Here is a 19,153-nt window from a genome sequence, read left to right on the forward strand (position 1 = left end):
TTTCGGGGTGGGAAAGTTCTTAATAAAATCTACTGACCTATCCATGGTTGAGAGCATAGCCAAGGCAGAGTCAGATGTTGAAGAAAGTCTCTTCTCCTGGGTGAAAGGTTCCAACGTAGGAGGGAAGAAGGTTGTAATTTTAGGCTGCAAATTTTGTTGTGATAAGATTTGTACTGGCTGGCTAGCCTTCTGTTCTTTAAGCTTTTTCCTTGTTAGAACCATTATTTAAAGCCAGCCAAACACATAAATAAATAACCTCCAAGAAGAAGACACAGTCTGTATCACTTGAGCAGGAGTTTAACTAGCTCAAGGTCAGGTAAAGTATAATGTTCTTCCTTACCCAGGACTCTTCAGTATCAGTCAGAAGTAAGCGTCTCGCCGGCGTAGTTAATTTACGATTGCAAACCTCCAGAAGAAAAAAGGCAAGGAGATTAGGAGCTATCACTCCGGTAAGATAAAGCTGGAATCCCCGGAATGAGTTTAAAAAAAAAAAAAAAAAGTAAAATTATTGCCAAAGTGAATAAAAGGGTTATACTGATGTCTTGCTGAGGAGCACACACCGACTCTACACACCAGCCTCCATCTTTTTTCTCCTATTCAGTGTAGTGCTAAGCAGATCATCCCATCAGTGCAAGATTTTTCCTTGCACAATGGAACAGTCTCCCCCTCTTTTCTTCCTGTCCCAAAATCTGTTGTGGGTGATCCTCAAATCCTCCAGAGTAGACTTGGGGACTGCACAGAGCATGTGTGGGGGGAAGAAAGTAAGAAACCTTATTGCACTAGTGCTAAGTCTAGTGCTAGTGCAAAAAGTTACTTGAATACTGCCCAATATATGTGGTATGGATATGTTTTCACCCCATAAGTATACTAATTAGGCAAGCAATGAATGGATCATTCAGGCACTGATATAGTGGAACAAGGACAAAGCACTGCCACTTATTTCACAGCAGACATGATGATTTAATTTCTTGGGTTACTATTTGCCAATTCTTTGCACTTCAAATAAATAAGGTTTTTTTAGACAGAAACCGCCAAATAAGGTAAGGTGAGAAGAGGTAGGCAGAATGCTGTACTAGATGAGCTTTTGGGTTGATCCAGCAGGGCTTTTCTCATGTTCTTATCTTGGCAACCCTAGCTGACAGGCAAACATAGTTGACAAAATGGGATTAGTCACCATGTTCATTCATATTCTATGTACAGCACTGTCCTACAGAAATGAGCTACAACACTCATGAACAATACCTGTTCGGTGCGGTCCTTGATACACTCCTTGTATACAAAGCTGGATCCATTTTTAACTATATATTCACATTAATAGAACTAAATCCTTTCATTTAATATATTTTATATAATATAAAACATAAACACAAAGGGAGTACACTCACTGACATTACTGGAACTAAATTAGTCATGTTCATTAATTTCAATGGGTCCACTCTGAATAGAACTAGCTCTAGATACAACCTAATATATATACAGTAGTAATTGTACATATTTTTCTCTCCCATGCTCTTCATGTAAAAAACAACAGCCCAACCACCTTGGAAAAGATTTTTATTTTATTTTATTTTACAACCTGTCTCCCTATCTTTGTCCTGTTCCTCTAATGTGGATTGTCTCTCCTCTGGTCAGAGGTATGTCACTGTTGTGATTAGTGCACCATCTGGCAAAATACTAATGCTTTAAAAATATTCTGTAGCTGTGATATATCACTTTAGAATGTTTAAGAAGTGCTTCACATAGTCTCCACAGATGTGAACTAGTTGTAGTAGAAGAGCTCTGCAATTCTTATTTTATAGAAAGAGATGAAAACCTAGTACTAATGTGCTAGGGACTCTGGTATCAGGGCTCAGACTCTTCCTCTACTGCTGGACAGCTTGCAGACAGAGAGAATTGCTGCTCTGATATCTGCTACCCAGCAGCAGCAGCAGCACTGCAGTTGGCCAGAGGGTTAGTGCAGATTCAGAAAACCTCTGGGATAACAGAGCTTCTATAGTTGCAAGTTTGCCAGTGTGTTTAGAGGTTATCTATGTTTTTACGTATTTATATTTTTTAAACAAGATCGACTGTCTTCAGACTTTCGGTCTTGCCTTGAATTCACTAATCAAGTGGAAATCTTTTTTTCTCCCATGCATATAGATGACATCAGGTGGGAGATGAGCTCCCCTAGTGGCTGAAGGCAGAATAGCTGTTCATTTTTTAAAAAAACCATTCTGGTTTTCTGTAGCCCTCTCAGCTCAGTTTGATTCTACCTTTAGCTAAGGTGGTTGTGGCTTGTAAGTTCTTTGTCTTATCTAAGTTTCAGGTCTGTTAGAAATTCTTTTTCTTGTGCTTATTTCTCAATATTTGTGGTATTGTTTTCCCTCTTTTAGATGGTGCTTGTTCCCATAATGTAGGACTCCTTTTTCTCTCTCAGCACCTGTTCTTTCCCTCTCCATTAAAAAAAACCCACAAAAAATTCTCAATTTGTGTCTCTGATTCCCTCTTTCCTCGGGCTGTCCCTTTCCTTTTTCAAAACATCCTTTTTCTGGCTTGCGGTTATTTTTGTCCTCAGTTCTGAGGAAGCCTTACTCAGAAGTCCTCCCTGACTTCCCCCTCTAGTCCTCACAACTGCTTGCCTGGCATCTGCCATTTCGTTGGTCTCTTTGCCAGTATTTTCCCTTGCACTGGCCTTTTTTTGGTGCTTTCTCTCACCTTTGTTGCCCTGAAGCTCATACTCATCTGCTCCTGGCCAAACATTGTGTAGCAATGGGCAAAGTAAACAAAAATCAGTAGTGTCAAGTAGGGATGGGAAGATCTGTCATTTTCAGTTCTCTCAGTTTCTCATTTTTCCAATCTTAAATCCAGGTCTCCATATTTTTGCAGCAATTTGCAAATTTTTAATATAAAAAAGTGCAAATTTCTCCTAATAAACACAATTTTGTAGGCAATTTTGACTAGTGTACACATTTTTGCAAACCATTTTTGTATGTTATCTTCATTCATCTTTTTTTTAATGCACTGTCTGCTAATCTACGTATTTTTGTAAACACTGGTTGGCAAACTGTGTCACAAAATTCAAATAAGTGTGGATTTTGAAGTATGGCTGTTTTTCAGTTCTCATATTGTTTTGGAAATTGCAAATTTGATAGGTTCACCTTCAAATGTGAATTGAATCAAAATTGTTGTCCATCCCTGGTGCCAAGCAAGCCAGCACTAGTCTTTTGTACCTCCCAGGACACAAGCCTCATCTATGGCCCCTGTGTCTGTGTCGCTAACAGGCATAGTAAACGAAGGTCAGCAGTGTCAAGCAAGCTAGAGCTAGCCTTTCACATACACCCAGACACAAGCCTCAGCTATGCCTCCTATGTCTGTGCTGCTAGCAGCTATGTCAGTGGAACCCACTCTCTCCATGTCTCATTTCAGCACCAACTTAGCCCCTCCTCCTTCTGGGGCTTTCACTTACTCTAACAGTGTTGGGATCTCCTGTTTGACTCTGTTTGAAACTTCTGGATTGACAGGGAGAGACTCCAGTACCAGCACCATGATTTTTTCATTGCCATTCACCTCTAGTGCCCTTGCAGGAGGAGAGGGGATTGTGGTCCTAGCAGGGACCTGGTCTGTGAGGAATGCTAATGCCTGGCACACAGAAACCTGAGAAGAGAGGAAGATCTGTCTGATGAGGAAGATAGGGGGCTTAATTTGGATTTGACCCAGATTTTTTCTGCCAATTCTTCTCCTGAATGCTTCTCAGGCTTTTAGGACACTGCACCTATCTCTGCTTCTAATGTTTCTAGGACACTGTACCTTCTCTGTTTCTAAAGCTTCTGTATTGAACTCTAGGTGCCAGACTCTGCCTTGCAGGCCTGATGCTGATTCCTCATAGGAACACAAGCTGCAGCTCACACTTTAAATGCTGCAGCAGTTAAGAGAGTCTTTGCTGGCTGACTTGGCTAGAAACCTATCTTCTACTCAACCTCCCCTCCCCCTTACGGGTCCTTAGCCTCCTTTTGTCTTCAGAGTCACGTGGCACAATCTTATTCTAAGTCTCAGCATTCCAGGGTGGCATTCCACAAGCCTCCTGACCCTCATAGTGTTTCCAGAGAGAGAGCCTCCCTGAGGCAGACTGCTAGAGTGGATAAGGTTTCCACAAAGGATCCTGACAGTGATTTTATTGTGCTGAAGAATATTGTGGAGAAATGGAGTAGAGAGTCTGATGTGGGGGAAATGTCTTCTAATTGCCTTTTTCAGGATGTCCACAATGTGCCTTTGTTGTGTAAAATTTTGGCAGCCTTGGACTGATGAAACTCCAACCCTTGCTTCCTCCAGGATGGCAGTGATCTGTCTAGACCGGACATTTAAGTATAGGCTGGTTAAACTCCCTCATTGCTAAAACTTGCCAGGATCTCTCTGCTCTGGTTGGAGGACCTTTTGGATGCAGCCCAGAAAGGCCCTGCCAGTCTTTGCAAGACCATTCTGAAAATCTCTCAGGTGGTTCTCTCAGTTGCTGAAGCCTCAGTGGATGACGCTTAATTTTCAACTCGTGCTCTAATGATGGGGATCTTTTCAAGGATGACTGTTTGGCTTTGCCATTGGGACCCCGATGCAGAGGCTCGTTCTAATTTGGCCCAGGAGCCTTATATGAGAGGAAAACTTTTTGGTGACTCTGCTTTTCAGGAAGTGCTGGTGGAGTCTAAGGACAAGAAGAAAAGCATGCCTTCTAGCCAGAAATAGGACAACAAGCATGCCTTTCAGAGGTCTTTCCATCCCTGCCAGCTTTCCCAATCTTTTCACCATTATTGGGCCTCTGAAGTCTGAAGGGGCAGGGATGTTCGGTGCTCCCACACCTTTTGGAATAGGTCCCACTTTGGAGGTGTAAGGGACTACAACACTTCCATGGCCAGTTTGCCTCCATCTCTCAATCCAAGCCTTCCAAGCACTAATTCTGATGCCATGGCTCAGCAAATAAGGGGTCATCTTTGCAAATTCTCTCACAAGTGGCAGTCCATCACTCCAGACTATTGGGTCCTGGAGACCCACAGGCAGGGTCTGCAGCAGGAATTCTCAGCTCCACCTTCTCACTGGTTTGTCCCATTTCCAGTCTCCAACAATCCTGACACAAAAAACAGAATTCAGCAGGCAATTTGCCACCTGCTGGAGATAGCAGCCATGGAACTAGTCCCTCCAGGGGAGCTCTTCCCTGGCACCTATTCCTTCTTCGTTACAGTGCCCAAACATGATGGCTCAGTTTGGTCAGTCCTGAATCTGTGACATCTCAACCAATTCATTGTCTATTACAGGTTCAGGTTGGAGACCCTGATTTCTTTCAAGGAGACTCTTCGTATTGGGCACTTCTTCTCATCAATTGACCTAACTGAGGCTTATCTTCATGTGCCTCTTGACCCATGCCACAAGTGCTACCTGAAGGTCTTCTTCGACAATCAACATTTCCAATTCAGGGCCAACTGATGTCTGCTTCCAAATTCACAAAATTCACAAAAATCATGATTACTCTGGTGGCAAACCTGTGTCTTCAAAGGATTCACATCTACCCCTATTTAGACAGACTCCTCACTTGCTCACCCTCACAGACTCAAGCTTCAATGGACCTTCAGATTGCCCTAGCCTGCTTGAAGGATGCTGGTTCCCTAGACAATGTGGAAAGGAGTAATCTTTTGCTGGCACAGCACATTTTCCACCTGGAAGTGCTCATACATACGCAGCTGGGATTCATGGCTCTCTCTCCAGAGTGAGTAACCTAGATCCAGTCAGTGGTGAGGTGCATCCTCCACAAGTCATTGGTTGATTTTATGTTCCTAGCATGGATCTTCTTCTCTTCAATTCAAGTCACCCCCTGGGAAAGGCATCACACACATCCCCTTAGTGGTTGCAACTCTCCTTCCAGAGTGGCATTGCTGCTAGGTGGCACATTTGAGTTTACATGACAGTAAAGGCCCTCATCAATTATCAAGGCAAATGTAAGTCAGTGGCCCTCCTGCAAGAAGCCTCTCTCCTCCACTGGGTGGAGCAACATCTGGACTCTCACAGCAGAACATCTCTGAGGAGACACTAATGTACAGGCTGATTGGCTGAACAGGAAGCAACTTCTCAATGGCAAGTGGGGGCTTCACCCTCAGGTCTTCTGGAAGTTGGTGGACTGCTTTGGTACAGTTCATGTGGACCTGTTCATGTCTCCGGAAAATTGGCAAGTCCCATGTTCTTTTTCTGGTTAGTAATGCCATCAGCAGAGGAAGTAGATGTCCTGGCCTCCCTGTGGCCATCTAGGTTTCTGTATGCTTTCCCATTGTTTCCATTACTCTCTAGAGTCCTGCGGACAGTGGAAGAAAACAGAGTGACTATTCTGCTGGTGGCTCCGCTCTGGCCATGGAGGCCCTGGTTCTCCTAGCTTATCAATCTGGCAATGTCTCCTCCCTGGCGTCTACCACTGTGCTCAGACCTGCTCTCTCAAGGCCAGCTTCTTCATCCAGATCCATCTTGGTTGGCTCTTCATGCCTGGAAATTGAAGGGGTCAGCTTCATCAAAGCAGGTCTTCTCCCTTCTGTGATTAATACTACCTTGTCTCCAGGGGTCCATCCACCCTGTGAACGTATCAAGCAATGTGGAAAGTATTCTCCTGCTGGTGTAGAAAGAGGATAATTTGTCCTAAAAAAGCTGGTATCACTGAACCTTTGTCTTTCCTCCAGGATGGTCTCTTGTTAGATTTCAAACCTAACACTCTAAAGCATCAGGTCTCAACATTATCCTGCCCTTTATCTAAGGATCTGAGTAAACCTTTGGGATCTTATTATTTCCTGAAACACCCCCTAGACAGGGCACGCTAGCTTTGCCTCCAACATAACATGGCTTTCCTTACTTGGGATTTACACAAAGTTCTTACTGCCCTGCAAAAGTCTCTTTTCAAGCCTTTTTGCTGATATGGCAAAGAGTACATTCTCCACCTGGGAGTGCTCATAGATACGCAGCTGGGATTCATTTATGTTTACTGCCTTTCAGGGTTTTGTTTTAGTGGTTGCTAGGCACCTCTATGTGTTTCATAAGAATAGGGTAATGTTGTACACCAACCCTTCCTTTCTTCCTTAAGTCCTGTCTCCTTTCCACTGTCAACAAGAGCTGATTCTTCCTACTTCCTGTCCTTTTCCTATACACTCCACGGAGAAGGCCTGGCATTTTTTTGATGTATGTAGGGCACAGAATGTCTACATCACTCAAACTAAACCCTTTCACCAATCAGACTACCTTTTTGTATTCTTCCACCCAGCTTCTCTGGGCAAAAAGGTTTCCTTCTCCATGTTGATCAAAGCTTGCATCACGTTTGCCTATACTAGCCTTCACCTGCCACTGCCAACCAAAATTTTGGCTCATCCTCCTAAGGCCACTGTTACTTTGACAGTCTTATGTTTCAATGCCCCTTTGCAGGAGGTTTATAAGGCAGCCACCTGGGCCAGTCCCAATACATTTATCAACATTACAAAATCATGCCTCAGTTGCAGCAACTTTTGGAACCACATTCAACATGTTCTTCTGGACCCATAGGCAGCTCCATCATTTTTTGGTTTTCTGTTTTCCACCCTACTTAGCCAGCTTGGATATGTTCCACTTGATGTTATCTACTTACGTGGGAGAAGAGACCGTTTGGTTCTTCCTGTGAATGGGTCTTCTCCATTCATGTAATGATGACATCAGAGCCTCTCCCTAGTTTCTTTTAGGTTGGGAGCAGTCTACTGATGGACTTGAGTCTGTCTAATTTTTTGAGGTTCATAATCATTTTGACCAGTTTGGTGTACAGAGAGTCTTGTATTATATTTCTCTTGCTGTGCTGTCACTGTTCTATTGGTGCTATCCTTTCTGGTGTAGCTTGTCATAATAGAACTGAGCTGAGAGGGCTACAGAAAGCCAGAAGGCTACAGAAAGTAATTAAGTAAATAAGTAAGTAAATAAATAAATAGTGATTCTGCCTTCAGCCACTAGGGAAGCTCAACTCCTAGCTGATGTTATCATTACATCATGGAGAAGACCTATTAGCGGGTAGGACCAAACAGATTCTTTTTCATGGTCAAGATCAATATTAATGTTTATATTTTTTAAACTTGTACCCATTCAAAATTCCTATGAAATTTAAAACTCTAATTCACCTGTTATTAAGAAATCAATTTTCTCTACAAGGTTTAGGATTATGATGAAAATGTAAAAAGAATGACTTTTTTTGGCTATGGCACCACAGTTATGGAATGCCCACACCTTGGAGGCTCACGTAGGCATCAAGCAAAATCCTTTTTATTCACTCAGTTTTTTAAAATAATTTTATGCACTTTTAATTATGGACTATTTTTATGGGGAAGGCCAGGTTATGACTTCGGACCAACGTTTGGATGGGGAGGATAGGTCCGAATTGTGTCATACAATACAAGAAGAATTTGCCTTATTAAACATGACCAATTAACAGTTTCTCCAGTTTCAGTACTTTCTCACACCCAGTTTTGCACGTCTGCCTGTGCAGCATCTGAACATCCCAGGCCTGCCTGTTCTGACACACCCATATCAGATCTCTATCCTCCACACTTCAAGGGGAGGAGGAGCCACATAACAGTCTCTCCTGATGACTGCAGCATGTGGGCAGATTCATGAAGGAGAAGACAGTCCTTCCAATAACCTGGTACTAAGCTATTTGGGTCTGAAAGAAAAGGACTAGCACCTTTAATTGGGCCTGAAAACAAACTGGTACCCAAAGCATCTTATATAAGCCTTCAGGCATTTGGAATCTGTTTCTTTAGAGAGGATGCAGGATCGTAACAGTCACCCCATCCACCCCAACTTTCCTACATTAAGTAGGAAAGTTTGAAGGGGAATTGTAACAGTGTCTGACTGAATGCACTTACAATTCTCCCTACAATCAAGAGCCCAGACTGGGCCACTCAGTAGGTCAGGGATGGGGATGTGTCACATGGTCTCATGGCCACTCAATATAGATTCCAAATGCCTGAAGAAGGCTATAGTATGGTATCATGCAGGCAAAGGACTGGATTTATGTCAACAGCCTTGCCGAGGTGTAGAGTAAATATAGTATATATATAAAATGGTGGCAGTAGTCAGGCATACATTTTAGATTAATGGATGAAATATCTATATCTATCTATATACATACAGTACATATATATACAGTTGTGGGAGATTGCTCAAGTAGAGTTTCTTTTCTAATACAGTCAAGGATCACAGGATACAATTATTACGTTTGGATTCATCTGTGCAATCATGCAGGAGAGTCAGTGTATTAAGATAAATTCTTTTCTGTATAAAAAGTGGAATAAAAGTGAATTTTGGTTTATGCAGCCTGCTTTGCATTCTACATGTGCAACAAATTAAGGATATTACCTATATTTTTTGAAAACTTCACTTTATATTAATACTTCCTTGAAATGCTCACAAGAAAGTGTATTTTACAACTGCTGAATGTTCAAAGGAATCTATTTGTAGAAAATGACTGCGAAAAGGGCCCATTTTTTCTATTTTCTGGATTAATATAAGATTATGTTTTTTCAGAGCTGCATGTGTCATGATGTCTAGGGATTTCCCTACATTCCTTAAGGCTGCAAATCCATGCACATTTACATGGGAGTAAGACCTACTGACCTTAGTGGGACTTATGTCTGAGTAGACATGCATAGGATTGTACTGTAATTTGTTTCTCCTACTTTGATGCCACAGTTTAAGAAATTATACACACATGCACACATACACACATATATATACAAACAGCTTTAGATATTTTTCTGGTTGAAAAGTAGTTTGTAATATTGGAAATTAATAAGCAGAAATACAAAGTCACCACCTGGTATGTCTGTTCAAGAACATCCAACATTAAAAGAAAAGAATATCAAACATTTTATTAAAGCTTTGTTTCTACAGACAATCTCTAAGCCAGTCCATTTCAACCAGATTGTGAAAGATGGGTAAATATGGGGGGAACCTGGATTTAGTAGTGTAGTGGTTAAGGTGTTGAACTACGACCTGGGAGACCAGGGTTCAAATCCCCACACAGCCATGAAGCTCACTGGGTGACCTTGGGTCAGTCACCGCCTCTCAGCCTCAGAGGAAGGCAATGGTAAACCCCCTCTGAATATCGCTTACTATGAAAACCCTATTCATAGGGTCACCATAAGTTGGAATTGACTTGAAGGCAGGCCATTTCCATTTTTCACCCACTTTAAGACTTTTAACAGCACTCAAGAAAACTGCTATTTCAACCATTTTAACCTGACAGTCCTACTGCCTCTCCTTGTTTCTCCTGCTACACTAGATGTGGGAACTTAGGCATCTCTCTATGAGGAAGGTGTAAAAGATAAGCCAGGGGTAGCCACCAACATGGTGCCCTCCAACTCCCAGCAGCCTCAGCCAGCTTGGCCAATGGTCAGGGATGATGGGAGTTGTAATCCAACAACATTTGGAGGGCACCACGTCCACTATGCCTGCATAAGCAGTACAGGGGATTCCTGAATTTGATTTGAAGTTTGGCTCTTGACTAGGGTACTATTTTTGTTTAATTCTGTATCTTCTGTCATCAATTTTAGGGCATATCTTTATTGAAAAAGAACAGAGGATACCTTGAGCAATGACATTCATTTAAAAAAAATTGGGTAAAATCATCATTTAGTATATGCAGTAACACTAAATAGTTGGACAAGAAGTGATGGGAAACATGTTCAGCACTAATCAACACTGCAAAGAACATATTGCTCAATGCTGTCAGAAGTATCTGTGGGGGGGGTTTGCCTACACTATCATATCAATACATCTGGTAACAGAAAAAGATTTAATAAGGGAACTTTGAATGAGGATTGTTAAGTGCAAATGGGGCAAAGATTTCTTGTATGCAAAAGCTGAAGATGTTCTCTTGATTTGCAAGACTTTTTGTATCAAGCATGCTAGTGCAGTCTTTTGATTCCACTATGAAACTACAGTAAGGATCATTGCACTAATGCATGAAGATTTGTAATAATGTTGCAGAAATTTTACTATCAAAACTGAACTGCAGTGTAATGACTTTTGTTATCATGGTTTCTAATAACTATTCTACATGAATTGACCCTACATATGTTCTGCAATAATATGTCCACCACTCTGAAATGGCTAAAGAGAAGACAGCAAACAAAATAAAAATTGTATAAAATGTGTGCCATAACAATATTAGAATGCATATAATCATTACAACTGATACTGGATTGGTAGCATTTTCTCCAGTATTACTTGATTTACCATTCTGACTGCCTTTCTCTTTGTTCACAGCCTGATCTTTGTCTTCCATCCTCCTAGTTGCACCTGCTAGTTCACATATTTTCATCCACTTTTTTCTATAATGGCTTCTGTTGCTACATTCACTGCTTTGTATATGTGACTCTCATTCTCTGTACTGGCATACGAAGGTGGGGGGGGCAACACTCCATCCCTAAGGATTTTCCCATTTGTTCTGTGCTGTGTGGTGCACACATTATAAAAATGGGGCTAACGGCATAGTGAATCCAGAAATAATCTATCAAAAGCTGCACTAAAGAAATCTAGAACAAGAATTCTCTCCTGCTCAACCAGGAACGGGCACAACACAATGCTCAACCATAAGCTACAGAATGGAGGGAGAGGTGACAAAGAGAGTGCCCCTGCTGCTGCTTCAACAAAGCAAACAAAGCCATAAGAATGCCCAACATAAATGAATGACTTTGTTCATTATGAAAAACGAACCCATCTGATAAATCCAACGTATCAACTATATCAGAATACAAACGAGCTTTATATTAGAGATGAGCACAAGTACTGATCTCCCATCCATCTAAAATGAATATGCCAACGTTTAAATCTTTAGTCTTACAAAACACGTTTGAAACCTAATTTTGATCATGTATTTTTAGGGAAGACAACTCTGTGTACTTGAGAAAGGGTGAACATGAAAGTGATTTTCTCCCTGAACATTCATGTCACTGTGATGTATATCTGCAGTACAGCAACTACAAAAATCATTACAGGGATACTCCCACAAAATTGATTTTCTGTTGCAGTTGTAAGTCACTTATTAGCAAAAATCTGAAGAAAAATACACCTTTTAATAGGAGCAGTTTATAACCAACTTCTTTTCTTGCTGTACTGTAATTAGTAGATATATTCTTTATGGACTGATTTTGTATGTATAATTACATTATCAAAAGACTTTTTCAGCTTCCTTTGTAATTATCCAATTTAAATCCTTAAATAGCTATGCATTCTTAGTTTATGTACCTTATGGTGAATAACAAAGGCTGCACACATTCCCTTAAATTTTTAGTAGTACAGTTCTTCATATTTTCCAAAGCCAGTCATCATTCTCATATGATCAGTTAATATGTAATGATAGGCTATGGAGCTTGTGATATATATACACCAGCTTCTTCCAATTATTCTATGTAGTTGCACATAGAAAAAGGATAATTTTAACAAAAAATCCAACAAAAACCCTCTTCAGATGTTTTTATTCCTCTGGCCTGTAACATCCTTAGTTCCTTTCCTGATCAATTTTCATTGATTTTTCACAGTTATGCAGTGGTGATATCCACATGCAGTTTGATCTTATTAAAGGCTCTGATAGCCCTTTGGCATCTTGGACCCATTATGAACACCAATCTAACAAATCAAATAAAGTCTTTATACGGCGCTTGAGTCAGAGAGGTAATTCTGGATCACGCAGGAGTTTGCACGTATACAGTGGGGTTTATCACCTTCCATTCTCTAACCGTATCTCATCTCCTCAAGATTGCTTTTGAGACACTACAAGTCCATAAGCTTAAGTTTCAAGAAATGCATAGTGTTGCTGTTAAGAAAAGTTAGAAGCTCCACTGTGCATGGAACTCATCATGTAGGCTTTTGGACTGCTGGTCATGATGGTCAGCAAATAGAACATATGATGTCAACAAACTGAACATATGATGGGATTTTTTTCAGAAAAAATAATTCCAAATAGATTACCTGCATAGTAATTTCCCCTTTTAATAGAAGAAAGTAGCCACATATGAGATTTGTTTCTTCATTTGATTTTTTTGTTCTTTGCACCATTTTGAAAAGTTGCAATCTTTATTTTTGAGAAGAATGTATTATTATTCCCTTCCTAATCTATTTAAGGCTGATTAACCAAACCTTTCAGTAAAATAAGATGTAGATTAATGGGTGAGTGGGAAACAATGAATCCTAACCTAAGCAGCTCTCTGATGGGCTCCTCATACATCCAGTTTTTGAAGTTTTGTGGTGCTATCATGAATGTAATCTTGGTCTATGGCAAAGTAATAACAAGTCAGCACTCATCCCGAATTCTGTATCTCGCCTGACTGCAGACTGAACTATGTGTATGGCAGTAGGCCTGGTCCTATGAAGCTGTGTCATCACTGAATAGCTGTGAAACAGTCGGGGGAAGATGTGATTTCTTTATAGTGGAAAATCAATGAATGGGAACAGGGTGTTTAAGCTTTCTTGTGCCCTCTCTTCCCTCTCGTTTTACCTTTCATCTTGCAACCCCATCTCCAACCCACTTTTCCCTATAATGCAGAAAACATTAGTGACTCACTATTGCTGATTATCTGACAAATTCACACAGCCTTAGGCTACAATCCAATACACACTTACCTGGGAGTAAGTCCCATTGAATCCAATGGAGCTTACTTCTGAGCAAACATGTACTGGATTGCAGCCTTAGTTGTTGTATCAGTCCAGGGAATCCACCCATTTGTATGCATGATTCCCCATCTAGAAAGGGATGCAAGTGGAAGAATTTTCCTAATTGCTAGTTTTCTTTTTTGTATGGCTCTTGGTTAATACAAGACAAATGCCTTGATCTAATATAGAACACAACTTCTATGAAAACAGTAAAACAGAGCATGATCTATGTAAAAAAAGGACACACAAATACCAAAGGGAATGAACGATAAGATTTTGAATATCCTTTAGCATTTTCATAGAAAAACAGTTTTGTGAAAGAAGTAAAAATGTTCAGGAATGAAAATATAAACACGGAATAATATAGAAGACATCACATAGGATGTTCCAAGAACTTCACAACTGATTTCTAATGTTATTAAATGGTAATAATTAGTAAATAGAAAACAAGTAATTAAGGCCCAATCCAACTAGCATTTATGCCCGGCTGAAGGGAGTCGGATATGGTGGATCTCCATCTGAGCCAGCTAGGTCCTAGGGCAGCTGGGATATGCCAGCCTAAGTTCCTCAACCTGGCTCAGCCAGGGCTCAGCCAGCTTAGTTGAGAACAGCCTAAGTGAAGCTGGCATAAGACGGCATAAGTCCATAAAAAGGGGCATTCAGGGGGCCCGTGTCAAGGGTGTGTCAGGAGAGGGGCTCAGGAGAGGGGCTGAGGTGAGGGGACTTAGACCACATCCAGTTTGTGTTCGGAGAGCTCGTGCTGGTCCCAATTCTAGCAAAACTTACACCAGAAAAAAGGTTGGTCTAAGAAAATAATTACAATGGAAGTCAATGGAGAGGGTTTACTCCCCAGTGGGGGTATTTAGGAGAGCAGACTTTTACTTTCTGGTCCTTGTGTGCAGTTCCTGGCTGAACCAACGTTCAGCCAAACCAGAGGCTCCTGAAAGGCAAGTGGATGCAATGGAACTTTACGCTGGCTTCTCTTGCATTGGCACCATTTATTCTGGCTTCCCCTGAATTTGATTGCTCTGCCCGAAACTGAACCTATTAATACCATACCTCCTGTTGATCTCTTAATCCTGCTTCAGCTCTGACTTTATGATCACAGAAGTCCATAAGCTCATTTTTGTCATTCAGATAGCATATCTGGAGCATCTGATATTCTTGTGCTAAACGCAGATTTTCATCCACCGCAAGATCTAGAGAAATCTAAAGAGATAAATTTCTAATTATCATTGCAAATCATTAAAAAAACCTATGACTTCATTCCAAAACTTCTCAACAGGGCCCATTTGTACTAAGGGTGCATTGTGTTGTAATGTACACAATATTGTACATGGTCCATATGCCTAATGTACACTATAGTGAGTGACAGGAAAAAGGCAGTTCTTATGTGTTCCTTTTATGAATAAAAATATTGATGTGAAGCAACTGTCTAAGCTGCACATAAACAGCTTGATTCAGCAAGAGGGATCTGTGCATGCAGCTGCTATAGATATGCATACCAATACTCATCTGATGCTAACTGATCTAAATGGATGTGTCTGATACCATACATTTTCACCCAAGAATGCACATTCCTACCCAGGGCCACTAGGCACATACAACAAAGTGCAGTAGAGAGATTAATTGCATCTACAATAATGTAAGAAGAGATTCAGGAATGTATATTTTGGCCCAAATATGTATGGCAGGAAGCCAGCACCTGCAGTGACTCCAAAGAAATGTTGTTGTTCTTGTTTATGTGCCTTCAAGTCGATTACGACTTATAGCGACCCTATGAATCAGTGACCTCCAAGAGCATCTGACATGAACCACCCTGCTCAGGTCTTTTAAGTTCAGGTCTGTGGCTTCCTTTATGGAATCGATCCATCTCTTGTTTGGACTTCCTCTTTTTCCACTCCCTTCTGTTTTTCCCAGCATTATTGTCTTTTCTAGTGAATCATGTCTTCTCATGATGTGTCCAAAGTAGGATAACCTCAGTTTCATCATTTTAGCTTCTAGTGACAGTTCTGGTTTAATTTGTTCTAACACCCAATTATTTGTCTTTTTTGCAGTCCATGGTATGTGCAAAGCTCTCCTCCAGCACCACATTTCAAATGAGTTGATTTTTCTCTTATCCGCCTTTTTCACTGTCCAACTTTCACATCCATACATAGAGATCGGGAATACCATGGTCTGAATGATCCTGACTTTGGTGTTCAGTGATACATCTTTGCATTTGAGGATCTTTTCTAGTTCTCTCACAGCTGCCCTACCCAGTCCTAGCCTTCTTCTGATTTCTTGACTATTGTCTCCATTTTGGTTAATGACTGTGCCGAGGTATTGATAATCCTTGACAAGTTCAATGTCCTCATTGTCAACTGTAAAGTTACATAAATCTTCTGTTGTCATTACTTTAGTCTTCTTGACGTTCAGCTGTAGTCCTGCTTTTGTGCTTTCCTCTTTCACTTTCATCAGCATTCGTTTCAAATCATTACTGGTTTCTGCTAAGAGTATGGTATCGTCTGCATATCTTAAATTATTGATGTTTCTCCCTCCAATTTTCACACCTCCTTCATCTTGGTCCAATCCCGCTTTCTGTATGATATGTTCTGCGTACAGATTAAACAAATAGGGTGATAAAATACACCCCTGTCTCACACCCTTTCCGATGGGTAACCAATCAGTTTCTCCATATTCTGTCCTTACAGTAGCCTCTTGTCCAGAGTATAGGTTGCACATCAGGACAATCAGATGCTGTGGCACCCCCATTTCTTTTAAAGCATTCCATAGTTTTTCATGATCTACACACTCAAAGGCTTTGCTGTAGTCTATAAAGCACAGGGTGATTTTCTTCTGAAATTCCTTGGTCCGTTCCATTATCCAACGTATGTTTGCAATATGATCTCTGGTGCCTCTTCCTTTTCTAAATCCAGCTTGGACATCTGGCATTTCTTGCTCCAAATATGGTAAGAGCCTTTGTTGTAGAATCTTGAGCATTGCTTTACTTGCATGGGATATTAAGGCAATAGTTCGGTAATTACTGCATTCTCTGGGATCCCCTTTCTTTGGAAGTGGGATATATATTGAACGCTTCCAGTCTGTGGGCCATTCTTTAGTTTTCGATATTTCTTGACAAATTTTTGTCAAAATTTGGACAGATTCAGTCTCAGTAGCTTGTAGCAACTCTACTGGTATGCCGTCTATTCCTGGTGATTTGTTTCTTCCAAGAATTTTAAGAGCAGCTTTCATCTCACATTCTAAAATTTCTAGTTCTTCATCATATGGTTCCTCCGTGAATGAATCTGTCATCCTGTCATCTCTTTCATAGAGTTCTTCAGTTTATTGCTTCCATCTTCCTTTTATTTCATCTCGGCCAGTCAGTGTGTTCCCCTGCTGATTATTCAACATCCCTACTCGTGGTTTAAATTTCCCTTTCATTTCTCTAATCTTTTGGAATAGGGCTCTTGTTCTTCCCATTTTGTTGTCCTTTTCTATTTCTATACAATAACTATTGTAATAGTTTTCTTTGTCCATATGTACTAGTCGTTGTATAGTTGCATTTAGGGTTTCTATCTCCTTTTGCTTTTGCTTTCCTTCTCTCTTTAACCATTTGAAGAGTTTCTTCAGTCATCCATTGAAGTCTTTCTCTCTTTTTAACTAGAGGTATTGTCTTTTTGCATTCTTCCCTGATAATGTCCCTGACTTCAGTCCACACTTCTTCTGGTTCTCTGTCAACTAAGTTTAAAGCCTCAAATCTGTTCCTTATTTGATCTTTATATTCCTCTGGGATGTTATTTAAATTGTATTTTGGCATTATGAGTGCTTTGTTGTTCTTTAGCTTTACTCTGATTTTCGATACGATCAGTTCATGATCTGTACCGCAGTCTGCTCCTGGTCTTGTTTTTGCAGAAAGTATGGAACTTCTCCATCTTCTGTTTCCAATTATATAATCAATTTGATTCTTATATTGACCATCTGGTGATGTCCACGTGTACAGTCATCTTTTTGGTTGCTCAAAAAATGTTTCGGCAAGGACTTCCGGGAAGGGTTGCTTTGCCTGTGCTGCCTCTGAGATGAGCTCTTGTCTCAGAAGAAGCTTTTTCAGCTTTAAAATCAGTCACAACGCTCTTTTTGACTGATAAAGATTTTCTCCCGGTCAGGGAGAAACGTAGAGATTAACCATAAAGCCTGTTTTTGTGGGGAGGACTGGATTTTATTTATTTATGAGAGAAGGTTCAAACTGCAATGCCGGACGGACTTTCATCAAGCTCTTGCTGATTACAGCGACACATTTATCTTTTCTTTAAAGAAAAACGGACTTCAGCAGGCAGATAAGCATCCTTTTTATTTTCTTTTTTTACTTGGTTTAAATTGGTGTAGCAAAAAAGAGATTTGTCAATGAATCAGCTGTGAAGAACTTCTAGGGAGTTTATGGCTTTTCTCTTTCACTAATGAAATTAAGGAGGAAAGAAATAAAAAAAGCTTATCTTTGTTTTTATTGCAAAAAGCTGTCCTGGAGGTGCATTCTAAAGATACCAACGGAAGAGGGATTTCTATTTCGAGGAGGGGGGAACAAAAACTTTTTTTTTGGTCTATTTCATTTTGACGAATCTGCTTATTCACGACGCCACTAATTGTTTTGATGTTGGGAACTAAGTTTGTTTTTGTATTCCTGAATACATAGAGATAAGGCAGGCTGTATTGTCTACACTGATATAAGCAAGCCTGGAACATTAACCCAATTGTGGCTGAAATAATTTTTGTTTCTGTGGTTTTAAGAAAGACAACCAGGAAAGTGATTGAGACCATGGAAGAAATTATGTTTCAGAAAATAATGGGTGAGATTGAGATAACGAAACAAACCATGACACAGGGTAGACAGGAGATGAAAATTGAATTTAACAAAATGACGCAGGAGCTTAAAGAAACAATGGATTCTGTGAGAGAGGAGTTTGATGGGATAGGGAAGCTACAAGCCCTGGAGATTGGAACAAATGTGAAATTGGAAAAAGATTTGGAGTTTATGGATGTTAGAAATAAAGTTTACTGTTTGGAATTCAACGTTGTCTCTGAAGAAATTAATGAAGATTTTGGTTGTAAAGTTATCAATGTCTTGGATAATTTTCTGGACTGGAATGATGTGATGGAGCTTGACATAGAAAAAATCTATGGAGTTGGCTACAGATATGTGACAGTGGAGAAACTCTTAAGAAATGAGCCAGTGCATTTTGTAAAAAAGAAGAACAGAGATATGACTTTGCAGCAATATTTCAGCAACATATTCAGAATTCTTGACTGGAATGATGTGATGGGGCTTGACATAGAAAAAAGTTATGGAATTAACTACAAATATGTGACAGAGCAGAGATGCACCCAGAGCAGAGATGTGACTTTACAACAATATTTCAACAACATATTCAGAATTGATGGCAAGGTCATATTTGTGATGGGGGAAATTCCCATCAGACTCTTGTTATATGACTATGGCTATGACAGCAAGATC

The 19,153-nt window shown here is 40.3% G+C and overlaps 1 protein-coding gene across 2 annotated transcripts in view; it reads right to left on the reverse strand.

The window, feature by feature from the left end:
- Positions 1 to 19,153, reverse strand: part of CCDC178 (coiled-coil domain containing 178) — a 126,654-nt gene that overhangs the window by 64,272 nt on the left and 43,229 nt on the right. The window contains exon 1 of one of the 2 annotated variants that reach the window (XM_061599357.1): positions 14,725 to 14,827. The exons of the other annotated variant lie outside the window; for it this stretch is intronic. Within the exon in view, the coding sequence (XP_061455341.1) occupies positions 14,725 to 14,820 (96 nt within the window). The 5' untranslated portion in view covers positions 14,821 to 14,827. Of the gene's footprint in view, positions 1 to 14,724; positions 14,828 to 19,153 lie in introns of those variants that run through there. 2 annotated transcript variants of the gene reach the window in all.

The sequence above is a fragment of the Rhineura floridana genome, chromosome 1, assembly GCF_030035675.1.
Source record: "Rhineura floridana isolate rRhiFlo1 chromosome 1, rRhiFlo1.hap2, whole genome shotgun sequence".
NCBI lineage: Eukaryota > Metazoa > Chordata > Lepidosauria > Squamata > Rhineuridae > Rhineura > Rhineura floridana.